Source organism: Orcinus orca, chromosome 9 (genome assembly GCF_937001465.1).
Source record: "Orcinus orca chromosome 9, mOrcOrc1.1, whole genome shotgun sequence".
NCBI classification, from domain to species: domain Eukaryota; kingdom Metazoa; phylum Chordata; class Mammalia; order Artiodactyla; family Delphinidae; genus Orcinus; species Orcinus orca.
The window spans coordinates 43,666,878-43,684,385 of NC_064567.1; the positions used below are offsets into that span (position 1 = coordinate 43,666,878).

Consider the following 17,508-nt stretch of genomic DNA (forward strand, 5'->3'; position numbering starts at 1 on the left):
CTATAAAATGGAATAATAATCTCAAACTGAAGCATTGTTAAAAGAATTAAAAAATAATTTAGTGCCTAGTACAGTATCTGGTATACACTAGGTGCCCAATTATTGATTAACAGACTGACAAACACATAGACAGATACAGATTTATATATACATAGAGATAAATCACATAGTAATTTATCTGGTATGTAATAAGTTCTCAATAATGGACATTATAACTTTCTATAAGTATTTTAAAGCTTTTATTTCAATAGTAACATTTAACACAACATTGTAAATCAATTATACTTCAATAAAATAAATTTTTTAAGTTAAAAATTAAAAAATAGTAACATTTAGCTCAAATCATTCTTAAAAACAATTTATAAATATCATTCAATTTAGAAATGATTCAGACAATAAAGTTTAAATTCCCTTACTCACATTAATTTATGGTGTATTGTTAGAGTAATAATCCTACTCAAAATGAAGAAATTTTAGGCTCATAGATTCCTTTCCCTCTTTTTTTTTTTTTTTTGAAGTTTCTTACTTTTATTGTTGGTGCATATCTAGTTACATAGAGGAGATAGGGAAGGCTCTCCAAAAGGTAACACTTAGCAGAGAAAAGGTATTAGAAGGTTAACAAAAACATCTCAACAAATAATTAAGCCTTTCCCTCTTATTGAATCAAAACTTCTTACATTGCTCTTTGATAGCTAAGAGGAAAATTAGTAGGTAGATATATTCAGACATCTCATATTGTCTAAAGAAAGATGTCTGATAGTGTAAACATCAGGGACCTGAATAAATAAAGGCAATGCAGAATATCTAAACAAGTACCGAAATTTACACTGGTATTCAAATGTCATATACCAACTCTTTTTTTTTTTTGCAGTACGCAGGCCTCTCACTGTTGTGGCCTCTCCCATTGTGGAGCACAGGCTCCGGATGAGCAGGCTCAGCGGCCATGGCTCATGGGCCTAGCCGCTCGGCGGCATGTGGGATCCTCCCGGACCGGGGCACGAACCCGTGTCCCCTGCATCGGCAGGCGGACTCTCAACCACTGCGCCACCAGGGAAGCCCATATACCAACTCTTAAAGCCTTCTATCTCAATCAGCAATACTTAATTTGTAAAAAGTCTCCAATTTTCAGTGAATGCAGAATGACTATGAATTAAGATCGATTTTGCAATGCATTCATGAAAATTACAGTTAATAAGAAAGCTTAATGTATATAAAGTTCATTCATTCAATAAACATATAGTAGGGATCTCATATAAGCATTAACAAGGGGGAAAACTACTACATGACCTATATCCACCAGGACCTTCCAAAGTAGTTGTGAAGATTCATATACAAACAAATAAGTGTAACTCAGAGTACCCTGTGCTAATAGAAGGTATGCATATAAGTACCAAGGGAATATGATCGCAGGAACAGGTAATTGGGGTGGAGGAAATATGTATGTTCTTGGTATCAGTTCAGGAGGAGAAAGCTAGGTTTTGAAAAATGAAAAACTCATCATGCTGTTAAAGAGGTAAAAGGCATTATGGCAAAGCAAACAGCACATGCAAAGGCATGCAGCAGTAAAAGAGACATGAAAGGCCATGGCAGGAGTTTAGGAGAGATGCATGGCGGAAAGGAATGAGTCATGGGAAATGAGACAAAAAAGGGTAGGAGGCTGAAGATCTCGGCCTTGTAAAATCATGCTAAAAAATCCCATAGGTAGCTGCAGCAAATATCTCAACACCATCTGAGACTGACCTTCAAAATCCCGAACTCTCCAAAAAATTAGACCTCATAGTTCAACCTCCAAATAAGATTGCTTTACTCTCTCTGGTTCATGGTAACAGAAATTAGTATGCACTAGTGACTGGAACATCAGTCCAGAGCTGGTCCTGCAAATGGATCTAACCTTGGGCAATTAATTACATAGACCATTCATTTCCTGCAGACACCAACCTACCAGAGGATGATATGGATATTAATGCGATTGTTGCTATATCCAAAGATTTTGAGCTGTTTGAAGCTTCTTATATAACTAAAAAGAGTTATTATTTCATGTGAGGCATAAGTGAACCCCTAAAGTGGCCTCATTAACATCAAAACAGCAGGCACAGACACAGCCAAAATTGACTCCTGATTTCTAAATCCAGACCAATTCTCTTCCCAGAAGACAACTCAGAAGAGTATTTTATTACTAAACGTAACTGACAGTAAATTTAGATGATGACAAACTTACAACAGCATTTATTTTATGATTCTTCCTGAAATTCTCTTAACTGTGACCAATAATGTACATGGAAATCTGTTTCCAAAACCAAACAATTCCAAGCAGACTTGGAATTTCTGAAATAAAGAAAACACTTGGATTTTTTTTTCTTATCGCTCAAGTGTTCCGTGATATAAGCTAAAGAATAAAATTCCCTTGTTGGAACTGCTGAAAGAATAATCAGGTCCAATGTAAAAAGATTTAATGAAAGAGTGTCACATGTGTTTTTCAGAACAGAAAGGGCACTAATCACAGATACAGCAAGTCCAGGTGAACAGTGGTACTTTTTGAACCAATAGCCACAAACGCTTAACAGGTCCTGTGGAGCACCAATGACAAACTCAACCGTATAATTTAGTGCTCCTCTGTATCACATCGTAAAAACAGCAGCAAGTAACTAAAATATGGATTGAGGTGTCACCGAACACAAAAGTAAACCCTCCAAAATCATTTATTTTCAAATGAAAAATAGTTGTCACCTCAAAGTGTACCAGGAGATTTGGGAACTTTGATACTTAACCTGCAGAACTCTACTAGAATTGGAGGCTCTGGATACAGAGCATTACTACATTCATTCCAGCTATAGTTAAAGCATTCTTGATTATGCCTGGGAGAATCATTTTCATTGGAAGATGCCAGTAACAAAATAGCAGGTTTCCTCATAAACTTTTCATTCCTTCATTAAGATCTTGTTAAACATCTACTTTCAGCAAGGTACAATGCTAGGCACTTCAGGGGATACAAAATCCCTGCTATCAAGGAACATTTAGCCTAGTCAAGGAGAAAAACAAGTAAATGTCATATCAGTGAAAGCATGAATAGTGCTTATGGAAAGCAGTGAAAAATTACTCTGTGAATTGAGAAGAAGGAGTTGTTACTGACAGCTACGTCAGGCAAGATCTGAATGGGGAGCAGGGAGGCTTCCAGACCTAATTTTCATTCACAGAAAAGGAAGGAAGAGCATTTCAGACAGAGTACAGCATGAGCAAAAGAGGAGAGAGAAAGAGAGAAGCTCTGAATATATATGAATAACACCAAATATTTCAGTTTGGCAAGAGCCTAAGGCTGGTGAAGAACACAATCCTCTTTTTAAAAATACTATCCATTAAATTCAACAAACAGATTTTAAAATACTGATTTAAAGACTATTGTCTACTTAGCAATGTATTAATATTAGGAGCCACTGTAGGGGTACAGGGGAAAGTGTATAGCAAACAGGGGAGAAAGATAAAACTCCTGGCAAGTATACTTCTTCCGGGAGCCTCCTTACATTCAACTCTTATTTAAAGGTATCACCTCTAGGCTTCTCAGTTTCCTGTGCACAGTGCTGCCATAGCCAGTATCACAATGAACTGAAGCAGCTGATTGACTTGCTACCTCCCCACTTGCTGGCATACTGCTGGAGGACAAGAGACAGGTCTTATCTGGCTTTGCATCTCTAGTGCTTTGCACAGTGTGTGGCACAGAGAAGCCTCTTGAAAAATGTTTGCTGAATGAATGACTGAACCAATGAACTGAATTACTCCTTTAGTGAACAGGTATTTAAAACAGATTCCGCTCTCAGGAACCTGATAATGTAAGACATACTCTGGAACATTTTAGCACAATACAAAAAGCAAATATGATATTGGGCAAAAATCAGTGTGTTGGGCAATAATATATCTAGGAGGTTAAAAAAAAGGAGGATATTTAAACCAGTTAATTTTAAAAGTCCCTTCCAAATCTGAAAGTTCACTTAACAGAGGTAAAATGGGACTGGAGCATAAAGAGCACTGAATGTCATATGAGAAGATTTAGATTTTTTAATGGACAACAAAAATTATTCTGGCTTAAAGAGGTGTTTTAAAAGAATAGCTATGAGAAAGGCCCTTCAAAGTCTACATTAGAGGTTAAAAACAAACAAACAAACAAACAGAAATCCAAGTGAAAAGATAAAGGTCTGAATGCCAGTGGGAATGGGAAGCAAGGGCTGAATAAGAGAAAAAAAAAAAAAAGGTAGGTCACGATTTACTGACTATATAATTCTGACAAGCAAAGGAAAGAAAAAGAGAATAAAAGATGATCCAAAGTTTGTACAAATGTGGCCAAGGGAATGGCCCAAAGCCCCTCCTCTACCAAAAAAAAAAAAAAAAACAAAACTCTCACTTCAAAAGAAAAACAACACTCAAAGTATGTCCTGAATTAGAATCACCTGGGGTGTGTATTTGTGATGATTTCTCGGTCTTTTCCCCAAACCTACTAAATCAAAATCTAAGGGGTCGGGGATTAAGAACGTGCAAATGTGCATTTCATAAAAGGATGCTCAGATGATTCTTATGCACACTAAAGTTTGAGACTCATAGCCTTCTCTAGTTCCTATTTGAACATAATCTGTTTTTAAAGTAATTAAACATCAATATCAAAAATGAAAATGAATTATGTCTTAAAAGCCTTTTCTATTAACTGATTATATTTTTAACTGATTATAAATAGATTTCATGAAGGCTCCAAAAACCAAACTTACAGTTTTCCTGCTTTCTCCCATCCTAAATTACACCTGTGATTACCATTTAATCTATTAAAGTTGGAAGTATATATAAATACAACATACTACTCAATGTTATAAACCCTCTTGATTGTCATCATTTCACAATAATCACATATCCCATGCATTTTTACCATTTTAAAAGATCCACATAATAAAAGTGTGCACTTTTTTAGTCTTAGATGGAGATGAATTTAATAGATCAGTATGTTGGAGAATTACCACAGTTAAAACAGTATGAGTTTCTGTGAGATTAAACCTTCACATTAAGGAAACCTACACATTGTTTTCTCATCCAATCACTCCTGGAGTTATTACCAAATTAATTCCTATTCCCATATTTCAAAGAGTAAGTCATGGAACATTCACATCTTTGTATCATGACCCCAGTGTAACACTGCTAGTATCACCCTACTTGGCAAGAACTGGGTGGAAAGGTGAAAAGCAGATATTCTCAATATTGCTTAAGTTTTGGCAGGATTGAATGAATTATACAGGTATTTTTCCCAGCTTCTCATAATAATTATGATATTTTATTTATTATCAGTAGCAATGCCACAACTCACTCATCTCCTTTGGACAAGCGCCATAGGAGTTGTAGGATGAATATGACATAATGATACACTACCTCCATCAGCTAACTTCTGCTTAGTCACAAACATTTGCTTATTTTCAGAGTTTTAAATCCTCAATGCCTCAACAATAATTCTCAGAATGTAGATTGTCACTTACTAAGAGAAAACTACATTAACTTGCAATATACACAATAATAAAACTTGAAGGCAAAAATTTACATCTGTTGCCTGATGAATTTATATTTTCTTCCTGCCTTGGGAAAAATCATGTGGCCAAAAATAATACTGAAAGGCTATAATGAAGTGTTGCTTAGATGTTTAAAGTTCTAAATGCTGCCATCAGTAAGATAACAACAATAAAGTTACTTAAAATATTATAATTCTCCAAGTCTATTTCTTTTCCCAGAATGGATTTCTACTTTTTTTCCCATTCTCCCTTCCAATAAAAAACACAGCCTCCAAAAACTCAAAACCATAATTTTTATTGAAATTTAGCTGGTAGAGAAGAAAACGGTCTCTCTAAAACACAATTCACCAAAATCAATATGAATTTCTAGCAAAAAGTATAAGCTGTTTTCATAGGGTCATTTTCATACTTCACTTCTGTAAGCTGTTCTTTTAAAAACATTCATAAACACACTTGTATTTCTTGCCAGTATTCTTCCTATGTCATATACATTCTTTTTTTGTTATAAAATCATTCTATATATGTATTTGTACCTGGCTTTTTTTCACTCAGACTGTGTTTTATTATTTATAATTCAAGGAACAATCGCAATAATTATTGAGCATTTTCTATGGGGTGGTAACTTGACATACACTTAATTCTTTTAACAAATTTGTCGAAATAGATGTTATTACCTCCTTTACATTCAGGATAAGGACACTGACCATCAAACAGCTGTGAGTAGCAAAATCAGGACTCCAATCCAGGTGTGCCTCTCTCCAAATCCTTCCTCTCAATCTGTGCACTATACTGCCTTTCAAATGTTTTATGATATGTAAATGATATCCTCTAAGTCACCACAATTACATTTTATCAGAGAAACCACTCTCTTTTTCATTTGCAATATTCAAGCTCTTTGTGGATAAGAAATTATCAGCAGCATACACATAAAAAACCACGATTCCAAAGATTCAAGATCCAAACTTACTTGTAACTTTCCACTTGTCGGCAGGATGAAACAGTAATGAAGGAATCTGTACGGGAACTGTAAGCAAGAGGGCCAGGTAAAAGAGAACCAGGGAGAAATCTCCCAAAAGCATAGCTCTCCTGCTCAAACACCATCAGCATTCCATCCATAGACTGGATACAAATTAAATCGCGACCTAAAGAAGAATTAGAGGAAATTAGGTAACTTATTCTTTTTATGAATGTAATGATTTTATCACTATTCACCACAAATATGTCAGTTAACTTTTTCCCCAAGGGACAAAATGGGCAGTTTAAATTTTAAATCTCAAACTGATGAAGCTATAAGATTATTGTATATCACTATCTACACATTTCCCAATTTTTTCATTATTCATAATATGTCTATAGTTTTAAATACATTTATTTTTCATTTATTTGAGCTAAAATCCGTAGCTCAAGAGAATACCTGAGAACAATCATGACTCTGCAAGATATCATTTTTTCCAAAATCAGAAATATAAACGGTTCTACACGATGCCTTCTCTTCTTCATAGTATGTCAGCCCCATACTTTCAAATGACTTAGACATCAGTCAAATACAGCAGACCAAATCCATAGACATGTATTAAGCACCAGTTTTATACAAATCACAGTGTTGAGCACTGTTGGGAGAGAAAATGACTAATACCGAATAACACTAGTCACTGATTGCCCTAAACTATTGATTGATTTTGAAGTGTCTTCTACTATTAGTCTGTAAACATTAACTACAAAATTCACAGTTCTTAAAATATACTGAGATGATGATAATGACGATGATTTCTATGGTACAGTATAGTATCCCTAATCTGAGAAAGATCTAGTGGCTATAACTTTTCATGTTCTGCTAGTGTGATTAGTGTATCCTATAATCTATTATATAGGGAAGAACTATGTCAAAGAAAAATTAAGCTACTCATTAAGAGAATAAACAAAAGGTCAATCTTCTAATTAATTTGTCATCTCTAACCCATACTTACCATATACAGTAAGTCATGTAGTAACTATTTTATTTTACCTTGGATATCAGTGCCAATACAGTTAACCCTAAATTTTGAAATTTAAAGAATACTTTGCTCAAAAAGAAATTAACTTGCATAGAAATGGATGGTAGTCTTATTATTCTATCTGAGTATGGATATAAGGGCAATTTTTAAAAATGAAAATATGTTGCCAAGGAGTTTTTTTAAAAAGAAAACAAACTGAGATCTTTGGGGTTCTTATTACTGCAACATACTCTATCCCATCTTAATTGATTCAATACATTTAACAACTTTAAATAGTCTCAGAGATGTTTCAGGTTGAATATTGTCTTAGCATATATTCACAAAATACACATCTGAACCACTCTGGGATCGCTAGAGAGAAAGGGATTGTTCATGTTAATGCTGTTTTGAAGAGTATCCCCTCAAAGCTCAAATTCTTTTATAAGGCATAGTAGGTTTTTCAGTCATTGTTTTAAGCTTTTTAAATCTATTCTTTATCTACTATGCTTATTAAAGTTTTCATAAAACAAGATATGAGTTTGTATGGATGTTGTATGTATATACATGCTGTACAAGTGTATTCACAGAGATATATTCAGACAAAGAGTACCTCATCTATCCAGAATTTAACTATATAGCAATCCTCCTGTCTGTACCAAGCAAAAATGAAAAAGTATAAACATGCCTCTAAATAGTCAAAATAGATGCTGCAAAGTCTTTGTAATGAAAATCATGCAAACTTTTTACAAGTAGGATTCCCAGGTCTCACTCAGGGCATCGATTCTTATTTTAATTATGGTTCGAACAGTTGCAGTTCTCATAAACAAGTTACTGATATTCCAGGAGCTTCAGCCTCCTCGTTTATAAAATGAGTATATTTGCCTAAGAGCTCCAAAGTTAGAGATAAGATTTAATAGTCTCTAACACTGTGTAGCACACATAAAACACAATAAATCATAGCATCATTATAATGGTTATCATTACCTGCTTCCCCAGCCCAGAGAAAAGAAAATAGCAAATTAGAAAAGGTATGAAAACACTGATAGCTGTGAGCAGTGACAGCTATGCCCCAACAAAAAAGAAGACAACAGGAAATCTATAAAATATATATCAAATAATTCAAAAAAGAATAACAGGGCTCAGCTTAGAAGCAATTACTAGCCCTATATATGTCAAAAAGAGAAATGTCATATTATAATGTACTAGTAGCTATTAAATGGATTTAATACAGTTTAGCATAGTTCAGTCATTTGCAAAAACAAACTTGTGGCCGAGATGCTAACGGCTCCCCCTAAGAGCCATTCTTTCTTCTGGTACTTGAATTATACTAGACTCATGGCCATCCAGTTAGAATAAAGCCTATATCTCCAGGCCTCTGTGACAGATACATCATATGAGTACTTTCTCGCCAATGAGATGGGAGCAGGCTGATATGTGCAACACCCAGACTCACCCTTAAAAGAACTGAATATGCACTCCCTTCCCCTCTTCCCAGCATGATGGTAGGGCTGGAACAGCTATCTTGGCGTCAAAGATAGAAGCCACATATTGAGAACAACAGAGCTGCCTACCAGTCCTGGACCACTTTATCTCCAGGTGGTTAAATCTGACAGAAATAAACATCTTCCTTAATTAAGTTTGGTCTTTATTAAAGCAATGAAACTTATATCTTAAATAACACAGAACTTATCTGAGCATAAAGATCCATCCAGCTTTACTGACTCTTAAAATTTAATTTCACTTGATTGGATCCTGATACCAAAAAACAATCAGATATAGAAGACATTGGGACAACTGGGGAAATTGGAACGTGACTGCATGCTAGATAACATTAGGAAATTATTTTCAATTTTCTTAAGTGTAATTATGGTATTGTGATTACATATGAGAATGTTCTTATCAGGCAATGTGTTCTGCAATAGTTATGAGTGAAGTGGCATAAGATCTGTAACTTACTTTCAAATGGTTCACCAAAAAAAAAACTGTGTGTGTATACATGTATATACATTTACAACTGTTGACTCTAAATGGTGGAAAAATGGACATTCATGTTACTTGTTCTGATATTTAAATTTTTTCACAATAAAAATGTAAACAAATAAAATAAAGTGTTCAAATATATTCCTTTACTATACAAATGCACTTTTTTAACCACCAAGGAGGGAACTGAGCACTAGTAAATTGAGCAGGACTTAGGAGGAGAGCAATAAATCTAATCTTAATAAGTTAAGAATCAGAGACAGAAGAAATCCAATCAATGAAACACATGCAATGACCTTGACCTATGGGGGAGGATATTACTGTAACCAAAATATACTCTCTGTATTATTAAAGAATGTGAGGTCAAGGCATGTATACTTCCAAGCAGAAGTACAATAAAATTTGAGTTCATTTCAATATGTTGAATGTCTCTGAACCACAAATCTTCCAGTCTCCCAAAGACCTTAAAGAAGTTGTCCTCAAAGTGTGGTTCCCAGACCACCAGCATCAGCATTGTCTAGGAAATTCTTAGAAATGAAAATCCTAGGGTCCCACTCTATACCTATGGAATCAGAAACTATGATGATAGGGCCCAAGTCTAGGTTTTAACAAGCCCTAGAGGCTATTGGATGCATGCTAAAGTTTGAGAACTACTGCTTTCGCATGGTATGACAAAGAGCTAGAGCTTGAAGAAAACTTGAGCCCCAGAGAACACTTGGCTCCTTAGCATGATATATGAAGTCTTATTTCCTGAAACTCTAGCAATATAGGGGAGATATAACCCCACATGGGCTGCCTCTAGAGTCAGATAATCTGAGTTTGAGTCTAGTTCAACCAATTATTAGCTGTGAATCTGGGCTCAAGTTTCCTTATCTGCAAGATGGTGTACCTAACTTAGCTATTGTGAGAATTAAATTAAGTAATGTACGGAAACTAGATCCAGCAGGTGTTAAATACTGCATCACATTATTATTTTATAATTATTTTCTAAGTCTCATACTAAATGTTGTATTAATATTTAACTACTTGCTGTTTCCCACATACATTGTAATGGTGCATACTTCCTTGCTTTTGTTTATGTTATTTCCTTTCCAAAAAACTTCTTACACTTTTCTTCCCCTGGGATAGTGAACATTTGCTGGATGCCTCCTGGTCATCCATTGCCCTCTCCTCCCATCTTTAGCCATGAGGCTTGAATGAGACTGACTTCATTCTAAGCTTGAGAGTAGGTAGGCCCTGACTTATATAAACTAATTAGTATCCCACTAGTCACAGTGATTTGTTAAGGGATGGTTATAATTTACAGCCAATGAAAGAAAGTAAATCCCTAAATTGAGCTGAAACTAAAGAAAAACTTACTCTTCCCCCTGGGGAGTAATATGTGAGGAGGATAAGGTCTGGAATCACAGAAGCCATTAGGCTTTTACAAGGGTGTAGTTAAGAGAGGGCCATGGAAGACACTGTTTAAGCCAGTGCATCAAGCCGCACTTGGAGCCAAATCTATCCATGGACTTTATAGGCAATAAATTCTCATAAATATTGAAGCTGAGTTGGCTCTCTGTCCCCGAATCAAGTGCATCAACCCATTTGTCCTCTGAGAGACATCACAGACTGAAGCTCATGTCTTCCCAGAAATCTTCTCTTTCCCTGAAATTACCCTCCATCTGTGATCCCACAGAGCCCCATCCTTACCTTCATCTTACAACTAATCACTCATTGAAATTATCTGTTTTTGTGTCTCTCATTATCCCTAGCTTAAACTCAACGGCAAGAAGGTATATCTTATTCATCTTTGTAAATCCAACAATTAGAAAATGCCTGGCGCATAGGAGACACATTAATAAATGTCTGTTGAGCTGAAGTAAGCTAGGCAAAATACTTTATTCATCTGCAGCTCAGACTGGCTGAGACTTTATTATATGCAATTCACATACTGCATTTTAAGTACATGAAAAATGCTTTATTTATTACAATCCTAGCCACTGACGATTAGAAAAATGTAGGGATCAATCCAAAATATTACTCAAAAATAAATAAATAAATCCTTCAAATCACTGTATTGGAAGCCACTTCAGAATACATACCAAAGGCTCCCCTTACTGATAATGAGAACAAAAAGAACAGTCCAGAGAAGCCATGAAAGTTTTGTAGTTCTAATAGAACAGAGCCAACAGGAAGACTTCATAAAAGTGATGGGATTTCAGGAGCTATTTAAATGACCTAGCCATGAACCATACTCAAAGAGTCTTTACCACATGCTCAGTATTGTATTAGGAGCTGTAAGAAATATAGAACAACAGCAAATAACTACTACTGCCACTGACTGAGCACCTGTTATATTCCCGCCTTTGTGCTAAACACTTATGTAGCATATAGCTATAATCTTTAATAACAATAGTCCCATTTTACACGAGAAGACTGAAACCCACAGAGCTTAAATAATTTGTCTAATGTCAAAGAATTAAAAAATGACAGCTAGTACTCAAGTCAGAATCTGACTCCATTTTACTGCACTGGATCCATTTTTTTAAAATAACGTAAGTTAACATATAAAATCTAAATGATGTGAAACTGACTAAGCACTATAGAAAATCAAAGAGCCTCATTACAGTGAACTTCCTGGGAAAGGTTTCATGGTAGAGGTAGGATGTATCCTACCTCTCAGTTGAGAAGGATACCTAGACTGAGAAGGATAAGTAGAATGAAAAGAGATCAAAGGTAAAAGCAGAGGAAATTTCTGCGAGAGAAAAAGAACATATTAGAAAAAGATACAGAGGCAATTAGATTTGATCCAATGCAATGGATCAAGTTCTACCAACAGGGTATGAAATGTAAAAGCAACAGATTGAAAAGATGACAATAGCTAAGTGATGTTCCCTCAAAAATTATGTCTAAGTAATACAGGGAAAAATATATCTTTTAAAGTTGAAATAACTAGGAAGGGTGGAGATTTCATCAGAATTTAAAATCTGGATGTTTATCTCATTAATCATAACCATGATGACAGAAAAATAAGCATTGTGATTTGAAATACTATTTGAAAGATCTAGGAACAAACTGACAAAGGACCTACCAAAATCATTTTGAAAGAACTTTGGAAATCAGTATTTTTCATTTTCAAAGGCAATGAAAAAATTTTGTGCCTGTGGGGATGGGTGGGTGGAGGCAGGAAAGTTCCATTATGGCAGCCTCATGAGATGAATATTTATTAAGAAGTGTGTCTCAGAAGACCTCAGACCTCCCAAAAGGCAAGGAACCCCCCACGTACCTGGTTAGGGCAAAAGAAAAAACTAAACAGAGACAAAAGGATAGGGACGGGTCCTGCACCAGCGGGAGAGAGCTGTGAAGGAGGAAAAGTGTCCACACACTAGGAAGCCCCTTCGCGGGTGGAGACTTCGGGAGGCGGAGTGGGGGAGCTTGGGAGCCGCGGAGGAGAGCACAGCAACAGGGGTGCGGAGGGCAAAGCGGACAGATTCCAGCGCAGAGGATCGGGCCGACCGGCACTCACCAGCCGAGAGGCTTGTCTGCTCGCCCGCCGGGGCGGGCGGGACTGGGAGCTGAGGCTCCGGCTTTTGTCGGAGCGCCGGGAGAGGACTGAGGTTGGCGGCGTGAAGACAGCCTGCAGGGCGTTAGTGCACCGCGGCTAGCCGGGAGAGAGTCCGGGGAAAAGTCTGGACCTGCCGAAGAGGCAAGAGACTTTTACGTCCCTCTTTGTTTCCTGGTACACGAGGAGAGGGGATTAAGAACGCTGCTTGAGAGAGCTCCAGGGACGGGCGCGAGCCGCGGCTAAGAGTGCGGAGCCCAGAGACAGACATGAGACGCTAAGGCCGCTGCTGTCGCCACCAGGAGGCCTGTGTGCGAACACAGGTCACTAGCCACACGCCCTTCCGGGGAGCCTGTGCAGCCCGCCACTGCCAGGGTCCCGGGATCCAGGGACAACTCGCCCGGGAGATCGCACGGCGCGCCTCAGGCTGCAACGTCACGCCGGCCTCTGCCGCTGCAGGCCCGCCCCACACTCCGTGACCCTCCCTACCCCCCGGCCTGAGTGAGCCAGAGCCTCCGAATCAGCGGCTCCTTTAACCCCGTCCTGTCTGAGCAAAGAACAGACGCCCTCCGGCGACCTACACGCACAGGCGGGGCCAAATCCAAAGCTGAGCCCCTGGGAGCTGTGAGAACAAAGAAGAGAAAGGGAAATCTCTCCCAGCAGCCTCAGAAGCAGCGGATTAAAGCTCCACAATCAACTTGATATACCCTGCATCTGTGGAATACCTGAATAGTCAACGAATCATCCCAAATTAAGGAGCCCTGTGGATGAAAGGCTCTTGGTGCTGCAGCCAGGAGTCAGTGCTGTGCCTCTGAGGTGGGAGAGCCAACTTCAGGACACTGGTCCACAAGAGGCCTCCCAGCTGCACATAATATCAAACAGCAAAAATCTCCGAGAGATCTCCATCTCAACGCCAGCACCCAGCTTCACTCAACGACCAGCAAGCTACAGTGCTGGACATCCTATGCCAAACAACTAGCAAGACAGGAACACAACCCCACCCATTAGCAGAGAGGCTGCCCAAAATCATAATAAGTCTACAGACACCCCAAAACACACCACCAGACGTGGACCTGCCCACCACAAAGACAAGATCCAGCCTCATCCACCAGAACACAGGCACTAGTACCCTCCACCAGGAAGCCGACACAACCCACTGAACCAACCTTAGCCACTGGGGACAGACACAAAAAACAACAGGAACTACGAACCTTCAGCCTGCAAAAAAGGAGACCACAAACACAGTAAGATAAGCAAAATGAAAAGACAGAAAAACACACAGCAGATGAAGGAGCAAGATAAAAACCCACCAGACCTAACAAATGAAGAGGAAATAGGCAGTCTACCGGAAAAAGAATTCAGAATAATGATAGTAAGGTTGATCCGAAATCTTGGAGATAGAATGGACAATAGAATGGACAAAATGCAAGAATCAGTTAACAAGGACCTAGAAGAACTAAAGATGAAACAGGCAATGATGAACAACACAATAAATGAAATTAAAAGTACTCTAGATGGGATCAATAGCAGAATAACTGAGGCAGAAGAACGGATAAGTGACCTGGAAGATAAAATAGTGGAAATAACTACTGCAGAGCAGAATAAAGAAAAAAGAATGAAAAGAACTGAGGACAGTCTCAGAGACCTCTGGGACAACATTAAACGCACCAACATTCGAATTATAGGGGTTCCAGAAGAAGAAGAGAAAAAGAAAGGGACTGAGAAAATATTTGAAGAGATTATAGTTGAAAACTTCCCTAATATGGGAAAGGAAATAGTTAATCAAGTCCAGGAAGCACAGAGAGTCCCATACAGGATAAATCCAAGGAGAAATACGCCAAGACACATATTAATCAAACTGTCAAAAATTAAATACAAAGAAAACATATTAAAAGCAGCAAGGGAAAAACAACAAATAACACACAAGGGAATCCCCATAAGGTTAACAGCTGATCTTTCAGCAGAAACTCTGCAAGCCAGAAGGGAGTGGCAGGACATATTGAAAGTGTGGAAGGAGAAAAACCTGCAACCAAGAATACTCTACCCAGCAAGGATCTCATTCAGATTTGATGGAGAAATTAAAACCTTTACAGACAAGCAAAAGCTGAGAGAGTTCAGCACCACCAAACCAGCTCTACAACAACTGCTAAAGGAACTTCTCTAGGCAAGAAACACAAAAGAAGGAAAAGACCTACAATAACAAACCCCAAACAATTAAGAAAATGGGAATGGGAACACACATATCGATAATTACCTTATATGTAAATGGACTAAATGCTCCCACCAAAAGACACAGATTGGCTGAATGGATACAAAAACAAGATGCATATATTTGCTGTCTACAAGAGACCCACTTCAGACCTAGAGACACATACAGACTGAAAGTAAGGGGATGGAAAAAGGTATTTCATGCAAATGGAAACCAAAAGAAAGCTGGAGTAGCAATTCTCATATAAGTTATATATATATATATATATATATATGTAAAAAAAAAAGAAAAAAAAGAAATACTATTCCTATTGAAGCACCATTAAAAACAAAAAAAACAAACAAAAAAAAAAGAAGTGTGTCTCATTTCCTGGTGTTAACATATCATATAGACAAAGCTTTAACATGATGCATAAATTGGTAATCAATTACATGTTGAACTGACTGCTAGATTAACACTTTTTTTTACTAAATTATAGTCTGTTCACTAAAATGGTCTGTAGCAGTGTGTGTGTGTGTGTGTGTGTGTGTCCCTGTGCTCAGTTCTTTCCACCATGCATAACCCAGAGCATTTTCCATCATTCATTATTATAGCAACAAGGGCCCCATGGAGGGTAGTTCTGAATACCATTTCCTCCATTTCTCTGCTGTCTTTTTCTTCCTCTGGAATCTATGTCGCAGAGTAAGTGGAGAAGAAGACTACCATTACTCAGCATGCTACATGTTTTCTGAATCTCTATATGCTCGTATTTCTTTTACACATTGAGTAAAAATACAAGTGAAGAAATGCAAACGTGACCTGTGGCCAAGCATACACTGCAGTTCAGCATACAGCTGTCAAAAATACTTGGTCTTTCTCCAAGTCTGAAAAACACATGAAAAACAGCTGTACAGGTAGTCAAAAAGGCAGACAGGAAACATCAAGAGACTTATACGTAGGAACAGAAGAGTCCAAAAGTCTGTGGAACTTCCGCTCGTTTTATGCATGCACTTCATGCACAGAAAAAGGTTTTGTTGTTGTTGTTACAGAAAAACTGAAACACTAACTTATTAATCTTTATTGCAAACTTAACTCAAAAATGATACAACATGTTTGCTATGAGCAGAGACACAAAAACGTTCAGAGTAGGATTTCAACAGATATTGCCTTAAAAACAATGGTAGATGGATTTCTAGAGCTTGCAGGATAGTAAACTTGCCACTAAATATCATTTTGTGCCTTTTCACTCATATCATTATAGAAATAAAACTATCACCATTGTTTTGAGATACATGCTACTATTTGGCTATGCTTAAAAATTAATAATTGGTACTTAATTGAATAAAAGAATAGCTAGCTTCTTTCTTATTACTCTCTCCCTCATATTCTTTTTTATTTGAGCATTTGAAAAGTAATTAGTGTCTAATAATAATGCAATATTCAAGTAGATTCGAAGTTTAAAACCTTAGTTATAAATAAATAAATAAATAAATAACATTTATTTAAAGCCCTAAGAAAACAGAGGAAATCAACAAATAGGATACATGTGTTGAGCTAAATGGCTAATATTTTTAAATATGTAACACAGAAAAATTACACAAATTCTCAACTATTATTCAAGTGTTATGCCAATAAATAATTCATGAGACTAATTAAGACTGAAGAAAATAAAAATTGGGTCTACATACTAACTCTTCCTATGAACTTGACTTTTGACATTTTAATGTTCTCATTTTAATAGGAATTTTAATAGCCTCACAAAGACCACTAGTGTGTGTTCCACTAAGCTATTTATCACTATTTTCCCCCCTAAACTGTTAACAAGGTTAATAACATATTATAAAGAAATTACAACCATTCATTAAATTAGCATTACATGTGATAGATTCAATATTAATGCAATGCTAGAGTTTAAAAGAAGGCCCTAAACATTATATTATCACTTGCATCCACAAAATACTGGGTGAATTACTTTGTCAGATGTAATGATCATGAAAGATTTGATAACATTCTCCAGAATTCACATTCATTCAACAAATTCCACCAACATTTGCTGTACCTAGTATATGCTAGGAGAGACGGTCGCTACCCTCAGAAAGTTCAGTGAATACGGGAGTTATAACAATGTAAGAACAGAGGCGTACAAAGGCTATGGAAGCATGATTAATCGTATCTCGAAGGATGAAGAAAAGCTTCAGAACAGAAATAACACTTGGGTTTTGCAGGCTGAGAAAGAGTTTGCCAAACGTTCAGAGTAGCAAAAGCAGAAAGCCCACCATTCAGAGACCT

At 37.1% G+C, this 17,508-nt stretch overlaps 1 protein-coding gene across 5 annotated transcripts in view; it reads right to left on the minus strand.

Moving 5' to 3' along the window:
- Positions 1-17,508, minus strand: part of BBS9 (Bardet-Biedl syndrome 9) — a 432,087-nt gene that overhangs the window by 324,647 nt on the left and 89,932 nt on the right. For all 5 annotated transcript variants that reach the window (XM_049714453.1, XM_049714454.1, XM_049714452.1 and 2 more), the window contains one exon: positions 6,502-6,676. In XM_049714453.1, coding sequence (XP_049570410.1) covers positions 6,502-6,676 — 175 coding nt within the window. The remainder of the gene's footprint in view (positions 1-6,501; positions 6,677-17,508) is intronic.